The 16,999-nt window shown below is 23.3% G+C and overlaps 1 protein-coding gene and 1 pseudogene across 1 annotated transcript; both read right to left on the bottom strand.

Moving 5' to 3' along the window:
• Positions 1-175: 175 nt before the first annotated feature.
• SAPIO_CDS1439 lies at positions 176-1,081 on the bottom strand (annotated as a pseudogene; the record flags this gene model as incomplete).
• Positions 1,082-2,335: 1,254 nt separating this feature from the next.
• On the bottom strand, positions 2,336-2,958 carry SAPIO_CDS1438 (uncharacterized protein; the record flags this gene model as incomplete). The annotated part of the gene is made up of 2 exons (XM_016784712.1): positions 2,336-2,677; positions 2,758-2,958. The coding sequence occupies 2 exons, from the start codon at positions 2,956-2,958 to the stop codon at positions 2,336-2,338; spliced, it is 543 nt and encodes a 180-aa protein (XP_016645469.1).
• Between the last annotated feature and the right edge of the window lie 14,041 nt (positions 2,959-16,999).

Below are 16,999 nucleotides of genomic sequence, written 5' to 3'. Positions count from 1 at the left end.
TTAGGTAATCGCAAAATGCCATTTAAGATGTTCCCGAGGTCCACCTTGTCGGTCGGCGAGTTATCATTTGTATTACGATGAGAATGAGCTTTAATTCCTCCGAGACCAAACAAGAAACTATTAAACCCTCCGCAATCCCCACCCCGAGTCTCCAACTCACTCATGAACATTGTGATTACAGCTTCAACGCATAGAGCGCACCAAGATTGGTTCCCGCATAAAGCACGTCACTATCCTCCTGCGTCCTTCCAAATGCCAACGACGTGACAGATGTAACGTTCCATGCCGGCACGACAGTTCCGTTTCTGAAAATCTTGACAATGCCCTGGTCGATTTGTCCGACATAGGCGATGCCGTCGCCATCGACAGCAAGGTCGAGTGGGCTGTTGGTGAGGTTCGCAACGATATTGACCTCACCGACCTCAGCGGTGCTTGGGTCAATGGGAACCCTGCCAAAGGCGTTCCCAAAGGTGTTGGTATAGTAAATCTCCTCCTTGTAATATCGAATTCCGTGGATCGCCTCGGGAATGGCCGCATCCTCCGCTGGTTTGAACGCATCATCCTCGCCAATCGTACTATACTTGCCTGTCGACACGGAGACCCTAATTATCTTTCCCTCCGTGGCATCGGCGACGAGAACAGTATCGCTATCAAACGTAGCCGCACCAAGTAGGAATCCGCCCTCTGGAACCTCCGCGATGAGCTCCGCCTTAGGCTCCTCCTCCGCTATATTGACTTTCCACACCGACCAGGTTCCCGCCTGTACGGTGAAGTCGGCCGTGCTGAAATTCCCCGCGACGAAGGCGAATACGTCGTGCTCGACTTCGGTAATGCCCGTCAGGCCGAGGGCGTTGGGGATGGAGAGGATCTTTTTGGATTCCTTGCTGAGGGGGTCGATTGTCCATAGCTCAGGGACGTCTAGGCGATTCACCACGAGCTGGCCATTTTCGCGGACGGAGATGCCTTCGAGCCAAGCGCCCTCGATAGTGAGCAGCGGAGCTGGCGGCTGTTGGCGTTTTACGCATGCGGCGGACGTCAGCGCCACGGTCGCGAGGGCAGCTGCGATGCTTGATAGGTGCATTGTGATGAAATGTTTCGGGAACGGAGGGTCGTGTAAGCCTGGAGCTCAATTGGCGGGCAAAGTGAAAGAAATAAATAGTTCCACTCTTTGCTCACCGAAATTATAACATGGATCGGGGACACGTCCAACTATAGCCTTCTCCTCTTGTCTTATCTCGCCATCTTATTGTTGGCTCCAGCTCGTCAATTCTTGGGCTCCGTCTCCCCCTCTCTCCTTCATCTATTCACATTGCGTGGGCCCAGATACAGACAATAGGATATGACGAGATAGACCCTGTTAAGGTATGGCCCCGTCCTCCGTTCCGCGAGGGCACCAAAAGCCTATTAGGGCGGTCGAGGCCGATTGGATGTCTAATAGGTGAGACGGGGTAGGATAGCATTTATCCGTTGACTTAGCGGCTGAGATCTGTGGCGAAATGGAATTGCCGAATCATAGCGGGAACTGAAATTACAATTCTGGCAATCTCACTTATGAAATTCAATTTATCGCGTCATGGAAGCTCTGCTCGTAGCATTCCAGTTCATCATCCCCGGCTCGGATGAGGGAATGGCTTTTGGCGAATAGGAGCGAAGAGGGCGGACAACAGGCAGATGGAGACCGTTTACTTTGTTACGTGTTTCAGGTTTGCTATTTGACGTGCTTCCCCACTGATCCGATGGTGCGGAACTTGATTATCAGCCCTATTAACCCTGCATCGAAACCAAGTGGCAATGTATTTGGCCCAGCCCGATGGTGTGTGGCGGAGCAGGAGAGAAAGTCAATTCGAGTCGGAGAGGGGGGCGCAAGTTGCGTGTATCTACGGGTCAGGACTACTTTGCCCTAAAAATACCGTTTACAAAAACGGAACGATATCGGAGATAGGCGAACGGGGGAGAAGGCAACATGTTACACGTGTAACATCATGCTCGTATCTTAGATCTGCGTGATGGTTCGCGAGCTGGAGAAAGCGGGTTTTGACTGGCCTTTTCTGCCTTTCGAAAATATCTAGGAAAGTCACTAAAAATCCCGGGAATTTTCAATTCAGCCTCAGCTTGAATCTCGCCATCCAAACTATGAAGGAAGGTATCTAATACTTGCCATCCGGGAAGTCTACCTCATCCAAGAAGACCCAAGGCGCAGATACGAAACGTCAAATCAGAAGGCAGCCTCACACTGATAGAATAGCACACGACCATCTCCTAGGATACTTGTAATGAAAACAAGATAAATGAAGGAAAGAAAAAAGAAAAATACCGTTTATCGCTCCAAATCGGGCTAACCCCCATTGTTGGACGGGTGCTCAATATCCGCACACTCACTCAGTCCCATTAAGTGCGGAGCAGTCGCCCCCTCTCCATCTTCCCCACATGTATCTACAGAAATGGGATCGGTTATGTCGATGATATTCAGCTCCCCCTTCGATGGTTGCGTGGGGTCGTTGTGGGTCTGCCCATCGTGAGCCTGCTTGTTGCTGTTGAGGGTGTTCCAGGGGTCATCTGTCCTAGAGTGCCAGTCGTCGAGCATATTCAAGAGTGGGATGTTTCCAAAGGAAAGGCCGCCATGGTCCAGCCCGAGGGCTGGGGGGGCAGTATTTTTGGGGGGACTCGAAGGCTTGTCCTGGTTTGTCTGTTAGTAAGGAAGCCGCCCCCACGACACTTCCCTTTGTCTCGTGATTGCGTAAGAGTGATTCTGCTCACTGCGTCTGCATCGGTGACAACGAGGCCCGTGTTTAGGCCCGTCGAGGAGGTGAGCGTCTGCTTAGGGGCGCTAATAGTTGTGGCCACATTCGACTGGGTTTCCGCTGCTGTTTGCTCAGGTTTTGGCCTCAGTGCTAAGGCGATCGGCCCGAGAAGCTCTGGGGGTGTTCTAGGCGTGCTGACAGTAGTCTCGACACACATGATGTCGAAAGCAGTGATATTATTTGTATCTAGAATAAATCGGTATATTTTAGTAGATGAAAAATCACTCAGGGACGATAGTTGATTCCTTGGGACACAGGCCCGGAGAGGGCGGTTCCAATATTTTATATATCGAAGTTCTAGATAAGGGCGAAGGATCCGGCAACTTCATAGGTTGCGAACTGAACGAGAGGTCCTCCGGTGATTTCCGTAATTCTCGCCATCAGTTAACCAAAAGCCGACTGATATCATCCCTTGACTTGTTCGCTGTTCGCCTCAATCTGTTGCCGAGTATGTCAAGTCGCATCGCGCATCGGGCTAATCGGTCCCTCGCCCCAAAATCCCATATTTCTACTTCTAATGGCCTCATTCTGTAGATTTGACGTTGCCCTTACTCGGTGATGGCTTTCGCCAACCGTCAAGGGACCGTCATCCCTTCGAGCAACAGGGTCCTCCTCTGCCATTGTTGTTGTCTTGACGATTATCGTATGATTGATATGGAGAGGCCATAAACAGGCCATGCATTAGAAAGCCTAACAGCAAGAAACGGTCCTAACGGAGCTTTTTACGGTGATGGAGAGGTGGATACGGAATACGAAGTAGGCGAACTAGGCGAACCAAGCTTAGGTGCGGTTGGGTACTGTTGGGATCCATCACAGGCCACTAGCTCGAAGTAAATTAGTAGGGCAGTGATTCTAGTTGGACACGCCCATCGTGACCATTTTCCTGTTATCTGTTCACCCTAACGGGGTTGGAAATGCCTTCCCAATCAACTCACGCAGAGGCAGGTTGATATCAGCTACTTTTTTGTGTCACCTTCCATTCAAGCTTCCCAGTGGACGGAGAGGTGACGGGAGGGCTGTGAATCCTGCAGGAAGAAGATTCTTACTACGGTGACGAGGGGGTTCTCGGTCACCGGTATACCTCTCCCTGATTGCAAGCCCGAGGCGCAAGGCAGCGATGCAGATACGCAGTCTCCCTGGCAGCTTGGAGAGAAGAAAACACGGAAACATGACACAGAATATACTAGTTGAACTTTTCGAAAGGTTGGAAGCACACTTCCTTCACATTGTGAGACCATGGCTGTGTTGGCTGTAGCATTTCTGCTCAAAACGAAGTGTGATATTCCTGTACCCTGGTGGGTGGTGCGCGCCCCATGTTCCCTTGAAGACAATGGAAACGGTACCTTCGCAATAGGGCTGCTAAACACTCTCTAAGGCGAACCATGGTTAGATAGCTGCGCCACTATGAATGAACGAACCTGGTGTACGGAGGAATGATTGCCAACTCGACAGATAGTCTTTGGCTTGGGGGAGTCTAACCTCTAAGACCTAGACACGTTTCCCTAAAGTAGAGAGTGGCTTCGAAATGACCGTCTTCGCCATGAACGTTCGCCTTGAGATTCTCGGGATAGTGGTCAGTGAGTGGGGCATGCAAGATATGAGGAAGCTTTAACATTTTAGAAGACCGACTCCGACGGTCGATTATAACAAGAGGGAATTTTGAGAAATAACCAGACAATTTATTTTGAGAAGAAATAAAGTATATTCTAGTCCTTAAAATCGTATAAGATAATAAATCGATCTCCCCATCACGCCCATCCCATTCGCTAACCTTACCTTTCGATGCTTTGCCCATCAGCCCCATCCTCACAGGTTGTTCCACCAATCCACCTCCCTCCCGAACCCCGACCAATAATACTTAGAATTCCTCAAAGTACAGGCTCTAACTGGATCTAAACCGACGCGAATAAACTCTCCGCATTCACCATGCATGTGTCCGTCACATCGCCATAGGATAAGTTTTAAGGGGAGCCTCGGTATGACCCGCTCATCGTCGCAGCTTGTGGATCGACACTTGTGGATAAGCCTCAGAAAGCCCATGGGTAATCCGTAGGTTACATGACCCATCAGGCCCACAGGCCTAGAAAATAGGTAGTAAGGTAGTAGAGGAAACCCACAGGCCATCAAGGAAATATATAGGTAGGTAGTAGAGGGTCAAAACCTATAATTAATTAAAATAACCTACCTATAGATTCTATTCAGCTACCTATTACTTAATATAAATTACCTAATATAATAAATAGAAAAAAAAATTAATAAGCTTTATTAAAATAAAATAAAAATACTTTAAATTATTAATAATATACTATTATATAAAACTAATTCTTATTTTTCTTCTTTAATATTTTTAATTATATATAATTATAACTAGTAATTAAATTAGATTAATATAAATATTATTATAAAATTTATAAAAATATAAAATTTAATAAACTTACTATAAATATTTTAAATAAAATAAAATATAATAAGAAATTTAATATCTTTTAAAATTTAAAAAAAAAGCTTAATATCTTTAATTTAAATTATAACCTATTTACTATAGATTATAAAGAAGTTTAAACTTAGATTTATTAATATAATATAATAAAAAAAAAATAGATTTATATAAAAAAATAATAGTTAGATAATATTTAATTACTTTATATAGAATTTTAATTATAGATAATTTAAACTAGATTTTACTTTTATTATAGAAAATATTAATAATCTCCTTAATAAGGTATATAAAGGAGGCTTTAGAGATTATAAAAAGATAACTTTTAAGTTAAAGTTTTTAGATTTTCTAAAAAGTAATAGCTAGAATAAATTAGTATAGATATTATTATAAAAAAGGATATCTACTTATTCTTAAAGTAAAATTATTATTTCTTTTAAGTAGGCTTTAGTATAGTCTTATATAGAGCTTTAATATTATAATTATTATATATTATTTTATTAGAATATTAAAAATAAATATTTATTATATTATTTATATTTTATATTAATTTTATAATTAAAAATAAATATTAGAGATTTTTATAAAGATTATTATAGATATAATTAAATATTAAAATATTAACTTACTATATTAGTTATAGGTAAGTTAGTTATAAGGAAGAAATAGAAGGAGAAGTAAAAATATAAGGAGAAAGAAAAGTATATAAAAAAGATTAATTATATTTAGAAATTAGTAGATAATTTTAGATAATTTTAATTAGCTAGAAAGTTTTATTATAAATCTTAAAAATAATAGTAAAGTAAAAAGGAAATAGAGAGTTTTTATTAATAGATTAAGTATATTATAAGTAAATAAATAAATAAAAATAAAAAATAGGATTTTATATATATTAAAATAGAAATTAAAATTTTTTCCTTTTTCTCTTTTTTACTTTAAATATTAACCCCTATATAAAATATCCCTTATACTTATACTTACCTCTAGTAATGGATACTAAATATAATACTATTAAATATAAGATTTCTATTATTTTTAATATAATAATCTTTATATTAATTAATTTATTTAGAAAAATAGCTTAATAAAAGTTATTTTAATAACCTATATATTAAAAAAGTCTATTTATATTAAGTAAATCTCCTTAAAAGCTATAAGTAATATAAACTAAAAGTTTAAGCTTTAAAAAAAAAGTAAAAATAAGAAAAAGTAAAGCTAAGTATAATAAAAGAATTTTAAAATATAAATCTATTTAAGTAGGAAATAATAATTAAGAAGTTAAAATATATTATTAAAAATAATTAGTATATATAATACTTTTATAATAATTCTTATACTAATCTAAGTTTTATAATTAAAGTAGAAATAAATATCTAGAGTAGTTTTATATAATAGTAAGTATAGTAGAGGAGGATAATAATTTAAATTAAGTTAATATTATAGATAATAATAACTAGAAACTATCTTTTTTTTAAAAGTAAACTACTTAAAATAAAGATAATAAACTTATTAAAATAAGCTAAGATAAAATAATAAAAAAATTTTATAAAGTTTAATTATAAATAGAAAAAGTAAATTTCTATATTTTTTATATAAAAGAATACTAATATTTAATATAAAATATTAATATACTATAATATAAAGTAGTATATAATAATATTTTTTTAAATTTTATAATTACTTTTAAGATTATTTACTATTATAAATATTAATATAAATTATATATAACTATTTTAAAAAATAATAATATTTATAAAAATATTTACTCCTACTACTTACTAAGCAAGCTATAAAAGCTACTACTTAGTCTTTATATTATTAAATTTTTAAAAAAAATTAAATATAAGATCTATATATTTTTAAAATTCTAATAAGTTAGTTTATAATAATCTTTATAATAATTATATATTAATAAATTTTATAAAGCTAAGTAGTATTATAAAAGAGAAGCTATTAACTTAAAAAATATTTATAGCCTTTTAAAAAAATACTTTTAAGATAATTATAATCTCTCTATAAAATCTAAGGTTATAATATTTTACTTTCTTTACTATAGTAAAGAAGTTAAGAGATTAAGATTTTAAAATAATATTATAAATTCTATATAAAAAATTATAAAGAGCTTACTTTTATTTCTTAGCTTTAGCCTTATAAATTATATTAAGATTTAAGAGGATATTATTAATATTCTATTACCTTTCCTTAGTAATTAACTATTAATTAAATATTTATTACTTTTATAATAAAAATAATATTTTATAATAATCTATATAATAATCTATTATAATAATATATATAAAAATATTCTATATAATATTTATATTTAAATTTTTTATTTTTTATAAATTAATAAATAATAAAATATAGTTTATAACTTTTTATATTTTAATAGTTAAAAATATATCTTTTAAAATATAATTTATATATTATTTTTTTATATAGCTTATAATAAATAAAATTTATTGATTATTAATAAAAATTAAAAAGATTAAATTAGAAAATTATAATTTAGAATATCTATTATTAATATTATTATTATTTTTTTATAATATTAAATAAGTTTAATATTTTAAAATTAATAGCTTTATAAAATAAAAAATATATTAATTTTATTAATAATTATTTTTTTAGATTAAGTTATAATATAAATATTATAATATATAATATACTTTTATATTATAAAAAAAAATAAAACTTTTTTATTATTATAAAAGTTTTTTTTTATTATAAAAAATATTATTAATTATTTAAAAAATAACTATTATATAACTTATAAATAATATTTTATAAAAAACTAATAATAATATAATAATAATTATTTAATATAGAGATTATAAAATATAATCTCTAATAAGTAATATTATAAATTAGTTAATAAAAAGAATTTTAAAAAATAGATAATATACTAAAACTTTATTTTATATTATTTTACTTATTTATATTAAAATATTATAATATTTTTTATAAAATTTTAATAAATATCTATTTAATATATCTAATTCTTATTAAAATATAAACTTTTTTTATATTTTATATTAAGCTAATTATAAAAAATATTATATATTAAGCTAGTTATAAAAAATATTATATATTAAGCTAATTATAAAAAATATTATTTAATAATAAAAATATATTAAGGTTAGAATTAAAATTATTAAAATATAAAAACAATTAATAAATTATATTTTACTATTTTATTATTAAAAGAATATATTTTCTTAATTTAAATTTATAAATTTAATTATTACCTATAAAATTATATAAATATATTAAATTATAGTAAAAAAATAATTAATATATAATATAATATCTTTATTTAGAAAATATAAATTACTAACTATAAAATCTTAAATATCTTTATAATTAACTATTATAATATTATCTTTATATTTATAATAATCTATATAATAATCTCTAAAATCTAACTATCTTTAATATTAACTTACTAATATAAAGTACTTAATAATAAATAATTTTATATCTCCTAAAATCTTATATAATAATTATATATCTTTTATTTAGATTATTACTTATTTTATATAAATAGTAAGTAAATTAATACTTAATAATATTAGCTTTATACTATTACTACTATACTTTTATACTTATATAAAAAGAAAGTTATAAACTATAGTTTAATTAGCTTTTTTATTATATTAATAATTCTTTAAGGAAATTATAAATTATTATAATTTATAATTAAATAAGTAATCTCTTAAATTAAATAATTAATAAAAACTTAAAATAAAAATATTTTATTATATATATATTAAATATCTTAAATTTCTTAGAAAATATAACTTAAATAATATTAATATATATTATAAATAACTAGAAGTATAATTTATATATCTTAGTAGATTTCTAATAATCTATATTATAAGCTATTACTACTCTTAAGCTTAATATTACTATTTATATTACTATTTAGATTATAATTATAATATTAGAAAATTTAAAGGAAAAAACTATAAGAAAAGATTTTAGATATCTTTTTAATAAAAATAAGTTTCTCTTTATAATAAAATATATATTTCTAGAATTTTATTATAATTTATATTTTTAAAATAATATTTATTATAAAAAAAATATAAATAAAAAGAAGAAAAAAAATTTTAATTTAATATATATTCTAATTAAAATATATACTTCTATTAAGCTTCTTTATATTTATCTATAAAAACTTAATAATATTTAGATTTTATTTTAATATTATTAAAAATATTTTCTTAAAAAACTTAAGATTATAGACTTTTTTAATATATAACCTAGCTTAATAGAGAACTTAAGTTTACTAGTAAAGACTTATATAACTACTTTTAACTTATTAATTTTAAGCTAAAATTAGCTTAACTAAAATAATTTATTAAAATTAGTAAAATTATAAATTTATCTTTATTTAAATTTAATAATATATAAACTAAGCTTCCTAATTCTATTAGTTATTAAAAGAAATATAAAAAAGTAATATTAATCTTAGATATAATATTAATCTATATCTTCTAAGACTTTATTTACCTTTCTTTACTTCCCTTACTAGATAAATATATATCTTCTATCTAATAATTCTTATTAATATAATTATCTTTTTTAATAAGGAAAATAATTAAATAATCTTATATAATAATTTAGCTTTTAATAAAATTATATTAGAAAATATTTTATAAAAGTCTAAGTTCCTTTTTAAGATACTTAACTAGCTAGTAGATATATTTATTATTAACTAAAAATTAATAGTAATTTTATAATTTTTAATATTAGTAAATATAGATCTTTAGTTAATATTTAAGACTTTATAATATAAAGCTTAACCTTAAATATAATTATAATTAATAACTTAGACTTTATATATATTTAAGTAGAATACTTATAGGAAAGATAGATAGATAATTATAAGCTATTATATATATTTTAATATATTTTAGTTAATAGTTTTTTAATCTTTTCTAAAATCTTTTAAAAATTTCTTTAAATAATAATATTAATAATATTAATATTTTTTTTCTAATAATAAAGAAAATAATATTATATTTACTTTTTTAAAAAAAGCTTATATATTAATATTTATATTATTAATATTTTTAATTTTCTAAATATTATTTATTAGATAATTATTATATTAATTATTATAAAATAATTTATATCTTCTTTAGACTTTAATTATATTCTAGTTTAATAATCTATTTAATAATTTTATAAATATAATATTAAATACTTATATAAAAGAGTTTCTATTAATAAAATTAATAATATTTATCTATATATTTACTAATAAATTATTATTTTAATTTCTCCTTAATTTTAATTAAGTTCCTTCCTAGATTTAGAAATTTAAAACTTATAAACTAGCTATCTTAAGTATTTAAATATAAGATAATATCTAATAGTAGGTAAAGGAAAAATATAATATTATAAAGTAGACCTTATTCTATAATATACTTCTTATACTTTTCTAATTTAGTAATACTAATACTAATTATTATTAATAGCCTAGTATATACTATAAGCTCTTAAATAATATTTAGGAAATTATTAAATAATATATTTTATATAAATATAAAATAATATTTAATAAACTTTATATATATTAATATATTATTAAATATAATATTTTAATTTTTACTTAAATATTAAATAATATTTAAAAATAGCTTTAAAATTTTAATAAGAACTTTAATATCTATTTACTTTTATTTAATAAAATAGAGATTTATATCTATTTAATAATATTATATATTAAAACTTTATTATAATTTATAATATCTTAAAAGTATTATATAAGTTAAATTCTAATATATTAATATATTTATAAAGATAGAATATAGCTTCTTAGAAAATAAAATTTTATAAAACTAAATTTATAGAAGCTTAAAATTACTTTTTAGCTTAGGTAACTACTTTAATTTAATAATAATTAAATATAATTAATAAAGAAAAATATTAGTCTAAAATCTTATTATAATAATAATATTAATATATTTTTATAATATAACTTTTTAATCTTAGCTAATTATATTATTACTCCTCTTAGCTTAAACTAAAATTATTTTTAGCTTCTAGCTTATTATTAATTTTATTAAAAATATTACTTATAATAAAATTTATAATATAAACTATATATTAAATATATAAAATTAATTATCTTAGTTATCCTAAGGTTATTAATTAAGCTAATAGCCTTTAAAGAAATTAAATATTTATTATTAAGGTATTATCTATAATAATAGTAAAGAAATCTAATAATATCCTAAATTATAAATATAGAATATAAATATAATATTAGTAAGTATTTATATTAAACTTCTTAATAATAAAAATAATTTAAAGGAAAATATATTATTAATATTATTTATAATTAATAAAATATCTAAAGATATTAAAAATTAAAATCTAATATTATAATAATATTTAAATATTAATTATAATTAATATTATATTTTTTAAAATATAAAAAAAAAAGTTAATTAATAATCTTTAAAATATTACTATATTTAATTTCTAAATATCTTATTATTTAGGAACTTTAATTTAAGATTAAGAATATTAAAAAGATATTTAAGATATTAATCTTAAATTACTATATATAAAAGCTTAAGAAAAATAAATATATTAATAAAGTTTATTTATAATTAGATTAATTATATAATAATATTTACTTAATTAAAATTAATATTATATAAAAGAAATATTAAATATTAAAATAATATTTTAATAAAAAACTAAAATATAGTTTATCTTATAATTAAATTTTTTATATTATAAATTTAATATTACTTAAAAAGATAATATCTTTATATAATACTAATATTATTATATTTTTAATTTAGATAATATAATATTATATTATAATATTTATAGATAATAAATAATATATTAATTTAAATATTAATATTTTAATAAAAAAATTTCTAAATATTAAAATAATTTTTAGCTATCTATAGATCTTAAGTAAGTTTTTCTTATTAAAATAATAATATATAATCTTTATATTATTATATTTATTAAAATTAATTAATAAAATTATTAGAGATAGGTATTTAGATAGTATAGTAAAGAAAAAAGCTAAAAGTTTAAAATTTAAATATAAAATTATATTAAAAGGGGAAAGAAGATATTATAATAGTAAGTAAAAGATTATTATAAAGATTACTATAAGTAATTATAAAAGAAAATTTATAATTAAAAAATAGCTTATAAGAAATAAATATAAAGCTACTTAAATATTATAATTTCTTTTAGAAAATAATATCTAAGAGAATAGAACTTATTAGATTTTTATTTCTAATAACTTTTAAATTAATTTTAAAATAAGAAAATTATAAAGATTATATAATTTTATATTTTACTTTTATTATATATATAATAATCTATTAATAATTACTTTTAATATTTTTATTTTCTATTATAAAATAAAAATATTTTAAGAAATTAAGATTATTAATATTAAAGATAAATCTTATCTTTTAATATTTTTTTTTTATAATTATTAAGATAAACTAAATACTTTTAAATAAATTAATTTAGATCTTAAATTTACTATTATTATTAAGTCTATTAAACTAATATTATTCTTTACTTATATTTTCCTTAGATACCTAAATTCTACCTACTAAAGATTTAATAATTATTTAAGAAAATACTACTTTTAATATTATAATAAAAGAAGAGCTATTAATTAAATTTTATCCATATAATTATAAGATAATAACTATTTACTTTAGATATATAGTAAAAATATTTTTTTAAATTACTTTAATATTTAATAATTTTATATTATATATTAAAAGAAATATTTTTAATATTATATTTTACTATTAAAAGTAGCTATATTAATTATATTAAAAAATAATTTTAATAAGCTTACTTTATTAATTAGTAAAAAAAAGAAAAAGTTAATAAATAAAATATAAAAGAATTTCTATATAGTTCTTAAATATAGAAAAGATAAAAGTTAATATATTATATAAGCTAGCTTATTAATATATAAATTAGATTATTATAATTTTAAATTTAAGTAAATAATTAATATAATAATATATTAATATTATAAATATATAATAAAAGCTAATATAAGAAAAATATAAAATATAATATAATCTTTTTACTTTATATTTTATTTTTAATTTAATTTTTTTTTAATTTTATTTTTACTTTCTTATAATAATCTTATAATAATCTATTTTATTTTTTAAATAAAAAATAATATTTAAAATCTTTTTATCTTAAATTATAAAGTCTAGAAAAAAAGCTTTTATTAATATAAATAATATATTTTTTTCTTAATATAATTTTAATATTAAAGTAGATATTTTAATTTAGAATATATTATCTTATTATTTAATAAATATTATCTTCTCCTATCTATTTATAAAATCTATAGTACTTATACTAAACTTATTATAAAATACTAATATTAAAATAGGAAATAATATATTATTATATATAATATAATTAGTTTTTTAAGCTAATTATATAATTATAAGCTAGTAAGATAGATCTACTTAATAGTTTATAGATATATTTTAGATAAAGATTAAGATAAAGTCTTAAAAAAAATAAAAAAAGATATCTACTATAAAATAATAATATATATAAGCCTAGACTTAATATATTAATATAAGATATATAAAATATTTTATAATAATCTTATAATAATTATTAATTTATAAATAAATAAGTTTTTTTTTAAAATATAATATTTTTAAATTATAATAAATTTACTTATCTTTTATCTTCTAATAATATAATTTATTTATAAAATTATAAATAATAATATTAAGATAAATTAAAATTACTTATTATTTTAATTTTAGTTTATAGTTATTATAGCTACATATAGCTAGAACAGAAGGCCAAGCAGTCAAGACCAGCAGAAAAAAGTAAACTATAGAAGTACACCAGGTCACAGAAACACTAGATCACCTATACTCACAGTAATCTAGAAGTAATCTAGATTATATAGGATTACAGTAAGCTAAGGTAATCTAGAGAGAGCTTAAAAAGGAAACATCTATATAAACTACAGTTTACTCCATATATCTAGTTTATCTTTCAAGACTCTCCAGTAGTCAATTCAAATATAACTATATCCCTATACTTAAATATATACTTCTTATTAATATCTTATAAATACTACTTAATTATCTTATTTACTTTATAATAAGTACTCTATAATCTTATTACTAATTATATCTACTTAATATTATTAATAGGCTAGTATTAAGATTATAATATATTAATTATTCCTATTTAGTAAATAACTTTATTAATTAATATTAATATCTAAAAATTATAATATCTAAAAAAGGAAAGCTATCTACTACCCTAAACTCTAAGTTAGATAATAAAATTAAGATATAAGAAGTAATTACTTTACTTATAGATAATAGAAAGGATTTTAATAATAATTATAACTATACTATTACTATTAAGAAAGTATATAATAAAGTTAAAGATTAGATTATTAAGGTAAAAGATATTAATAAGAAATTAGTAAAAGTTAATAAGTTTATTATTTACTAAAATAAGAAAAATAGAGAACTTAATTAATATATAACTTATATAAAATAAATAATCTAATAGCTTTATAATAACTTAAAAGTATAAAGAATTTTTTAAGTATTTATTATTTAGCTATAAGTATTTAATAGATTTAAATTTAAGATTACTATATTTAATAAATATAAAAGAAATTAGTAAAAGCTATAAAGATTTTTAATTTAGATAAGAACTTACTTATAATACTATAAAAGATAGTTTTATATTAAAGCTAATAAAGTTACTATTATAGTTTAATACCTTATAGGTAATATATTTACTTAGTTTAAATTAATTTTTTAAGATTATTTAGAAAATAATAAAATTAAGTAAAGAATAGAAACTATTAAAATCTTTAATAACTATAAAATATTTAAAGAAGCCTTTAAAGAAGCTTTTAAAAAGCCTAATAAATAGTAAACTATAATTTAGTAACTTAAAAAACTATAATAGATAGGTTTTACTACTAAATATATTACTAATAAATTAAAATTAAATTAAAATTACTTATTATTTTAATTTTAGTTTATAGTTATTATAGCTACATATAGCTAGAACAGAAGGCCAAGCAGTCAAGACCAGCAGAAAAAAGTAAACTATAGAAGTACACCAGGTCACAGAAACACTAGATCACCTATACTCACAGTAATCTAGAAGTAATCTAGATTATATAGGATTACAGTAAGCTAAGGTAATCTAGAGAGAGCTTAAAAAGGAAACATCTATATAAACTACAGTTTACTCCATATATCTAGTTTATCTTTCAAGACTCTCCAGTAGTCAATTCAAATATAACTATATCCCTATACTTAAATATATACTTCTTATTAATATCTTATAAATACTACTTAATTATCTTATTTACTTTATAATAAGTACTCTATAATCTTATTACTAATTATATCTACTTAATATTATTAATAGGCTAGTATTAAGATTATAATATATTAATTATTCCTATTTAGTAAATAACTTTATTAATTAATATTAATATCTAAAAATTATAATATCTAAAAAAGGAAAGCTATCTACTACCCTAAACTCTAAGTTAGATAATAAAATTAAGATATAAGAAGTAATTACTTTACTTATAGATAATAGAAAGGATTTTAATAATAATTATAACTATACTATTACTATTAAGAAAGTATATAATAAAGTTAAAGATTAGATTATTAAGGTAAAAGATATTAATAAGAAATTAGTAAAAGTTAATAAGTTTATTATTTACTAAAATAAGAAAAATAGAGAACTTAATTAATATATAACTTATATAAAATAAATAATCTAATAGCTTTATAATAACTTAAAAGTATAAAGAATTTTTTAAGTATTTATTATTTAGCTATAAGTATTTAATAGATTTAAATTTAAGATTACTATATTTAATAAATATAAAAGAAATTAGTAAAAGCTATAAAGATTTTTAATTTAGATAAGAACTTACTTATAATACTATAAAAGATAGTTTTATATTAAAGCTAATAAAGTTACTATTATAGTTTAATACCTTATAGGTAATATATTTACTTAGTTTAAATTAATTTTTTAAGATTATTTAGAAAATAATAAAATTAAGTAAAGAATAGAAACTATTAAAATCTTTAATAACTATAAAATATTTAAAGAAGCCTTTAAAGAAGCTTTTAAAAAGCCTAATAAATAGTAAACTATAATTTAGTAACTTAAAAAACTATAATAGATAGGTTTTACTACTAAATATATTACTAAATTTAAATAAATTACTATTTATTTTAACTAAGAAGATAAGCTCTTAATAATCTACTTTTATAATAAACTTAAAGAGGAAATTAAAAATAAACTTTATAAATTTAAAAAACTAATATAATTAAATAAATATATAAAAAGTATTATTAAAATTAATAACTAACTATATAAATACTAATAGTAAAAGTAAAATTAAAATATTATAATAAAAGCTTATAAATTATAAACCCCTATAAATATAAAATAAAAAAAAAGTAATAATAATATATTATAGAGAATTTATTTAGGATTTATAAAATTAGAAGCTAATAATAAAGAAATTATTTTTAAATTATTTAAAAATAAAATTAGTAAATACTTTTTATATAAAAGATATAGATATTTTATATAAAAATATAGAAGTAAAGATAAAATAAAGTTCTAAGATAAAGATAAGAAGACTAGCTAGAAGCTTATACCTAAAAGATAAATATAATAACTTAAAGCTAGTATAATT

This window comes from Scedosporium apiospermum (assembly GCF_000732125.1).
Source record: "Scedosporium apiospermum strain IHEM 14462 chromosome Unknown SEQ_SAPIO_0066, whole genome shotgun sequence".
NCBI lineage: Eukaryota > Fungi > Ascomycota > Sordariomycetes > Microascales > Microascaceae > Scedosporium > Scedosporium apiospermum.
Note: the sequence above shows the minus strand (reverse complement) of the source record. Positions and strands in the feature narration are given on the sequence as shown.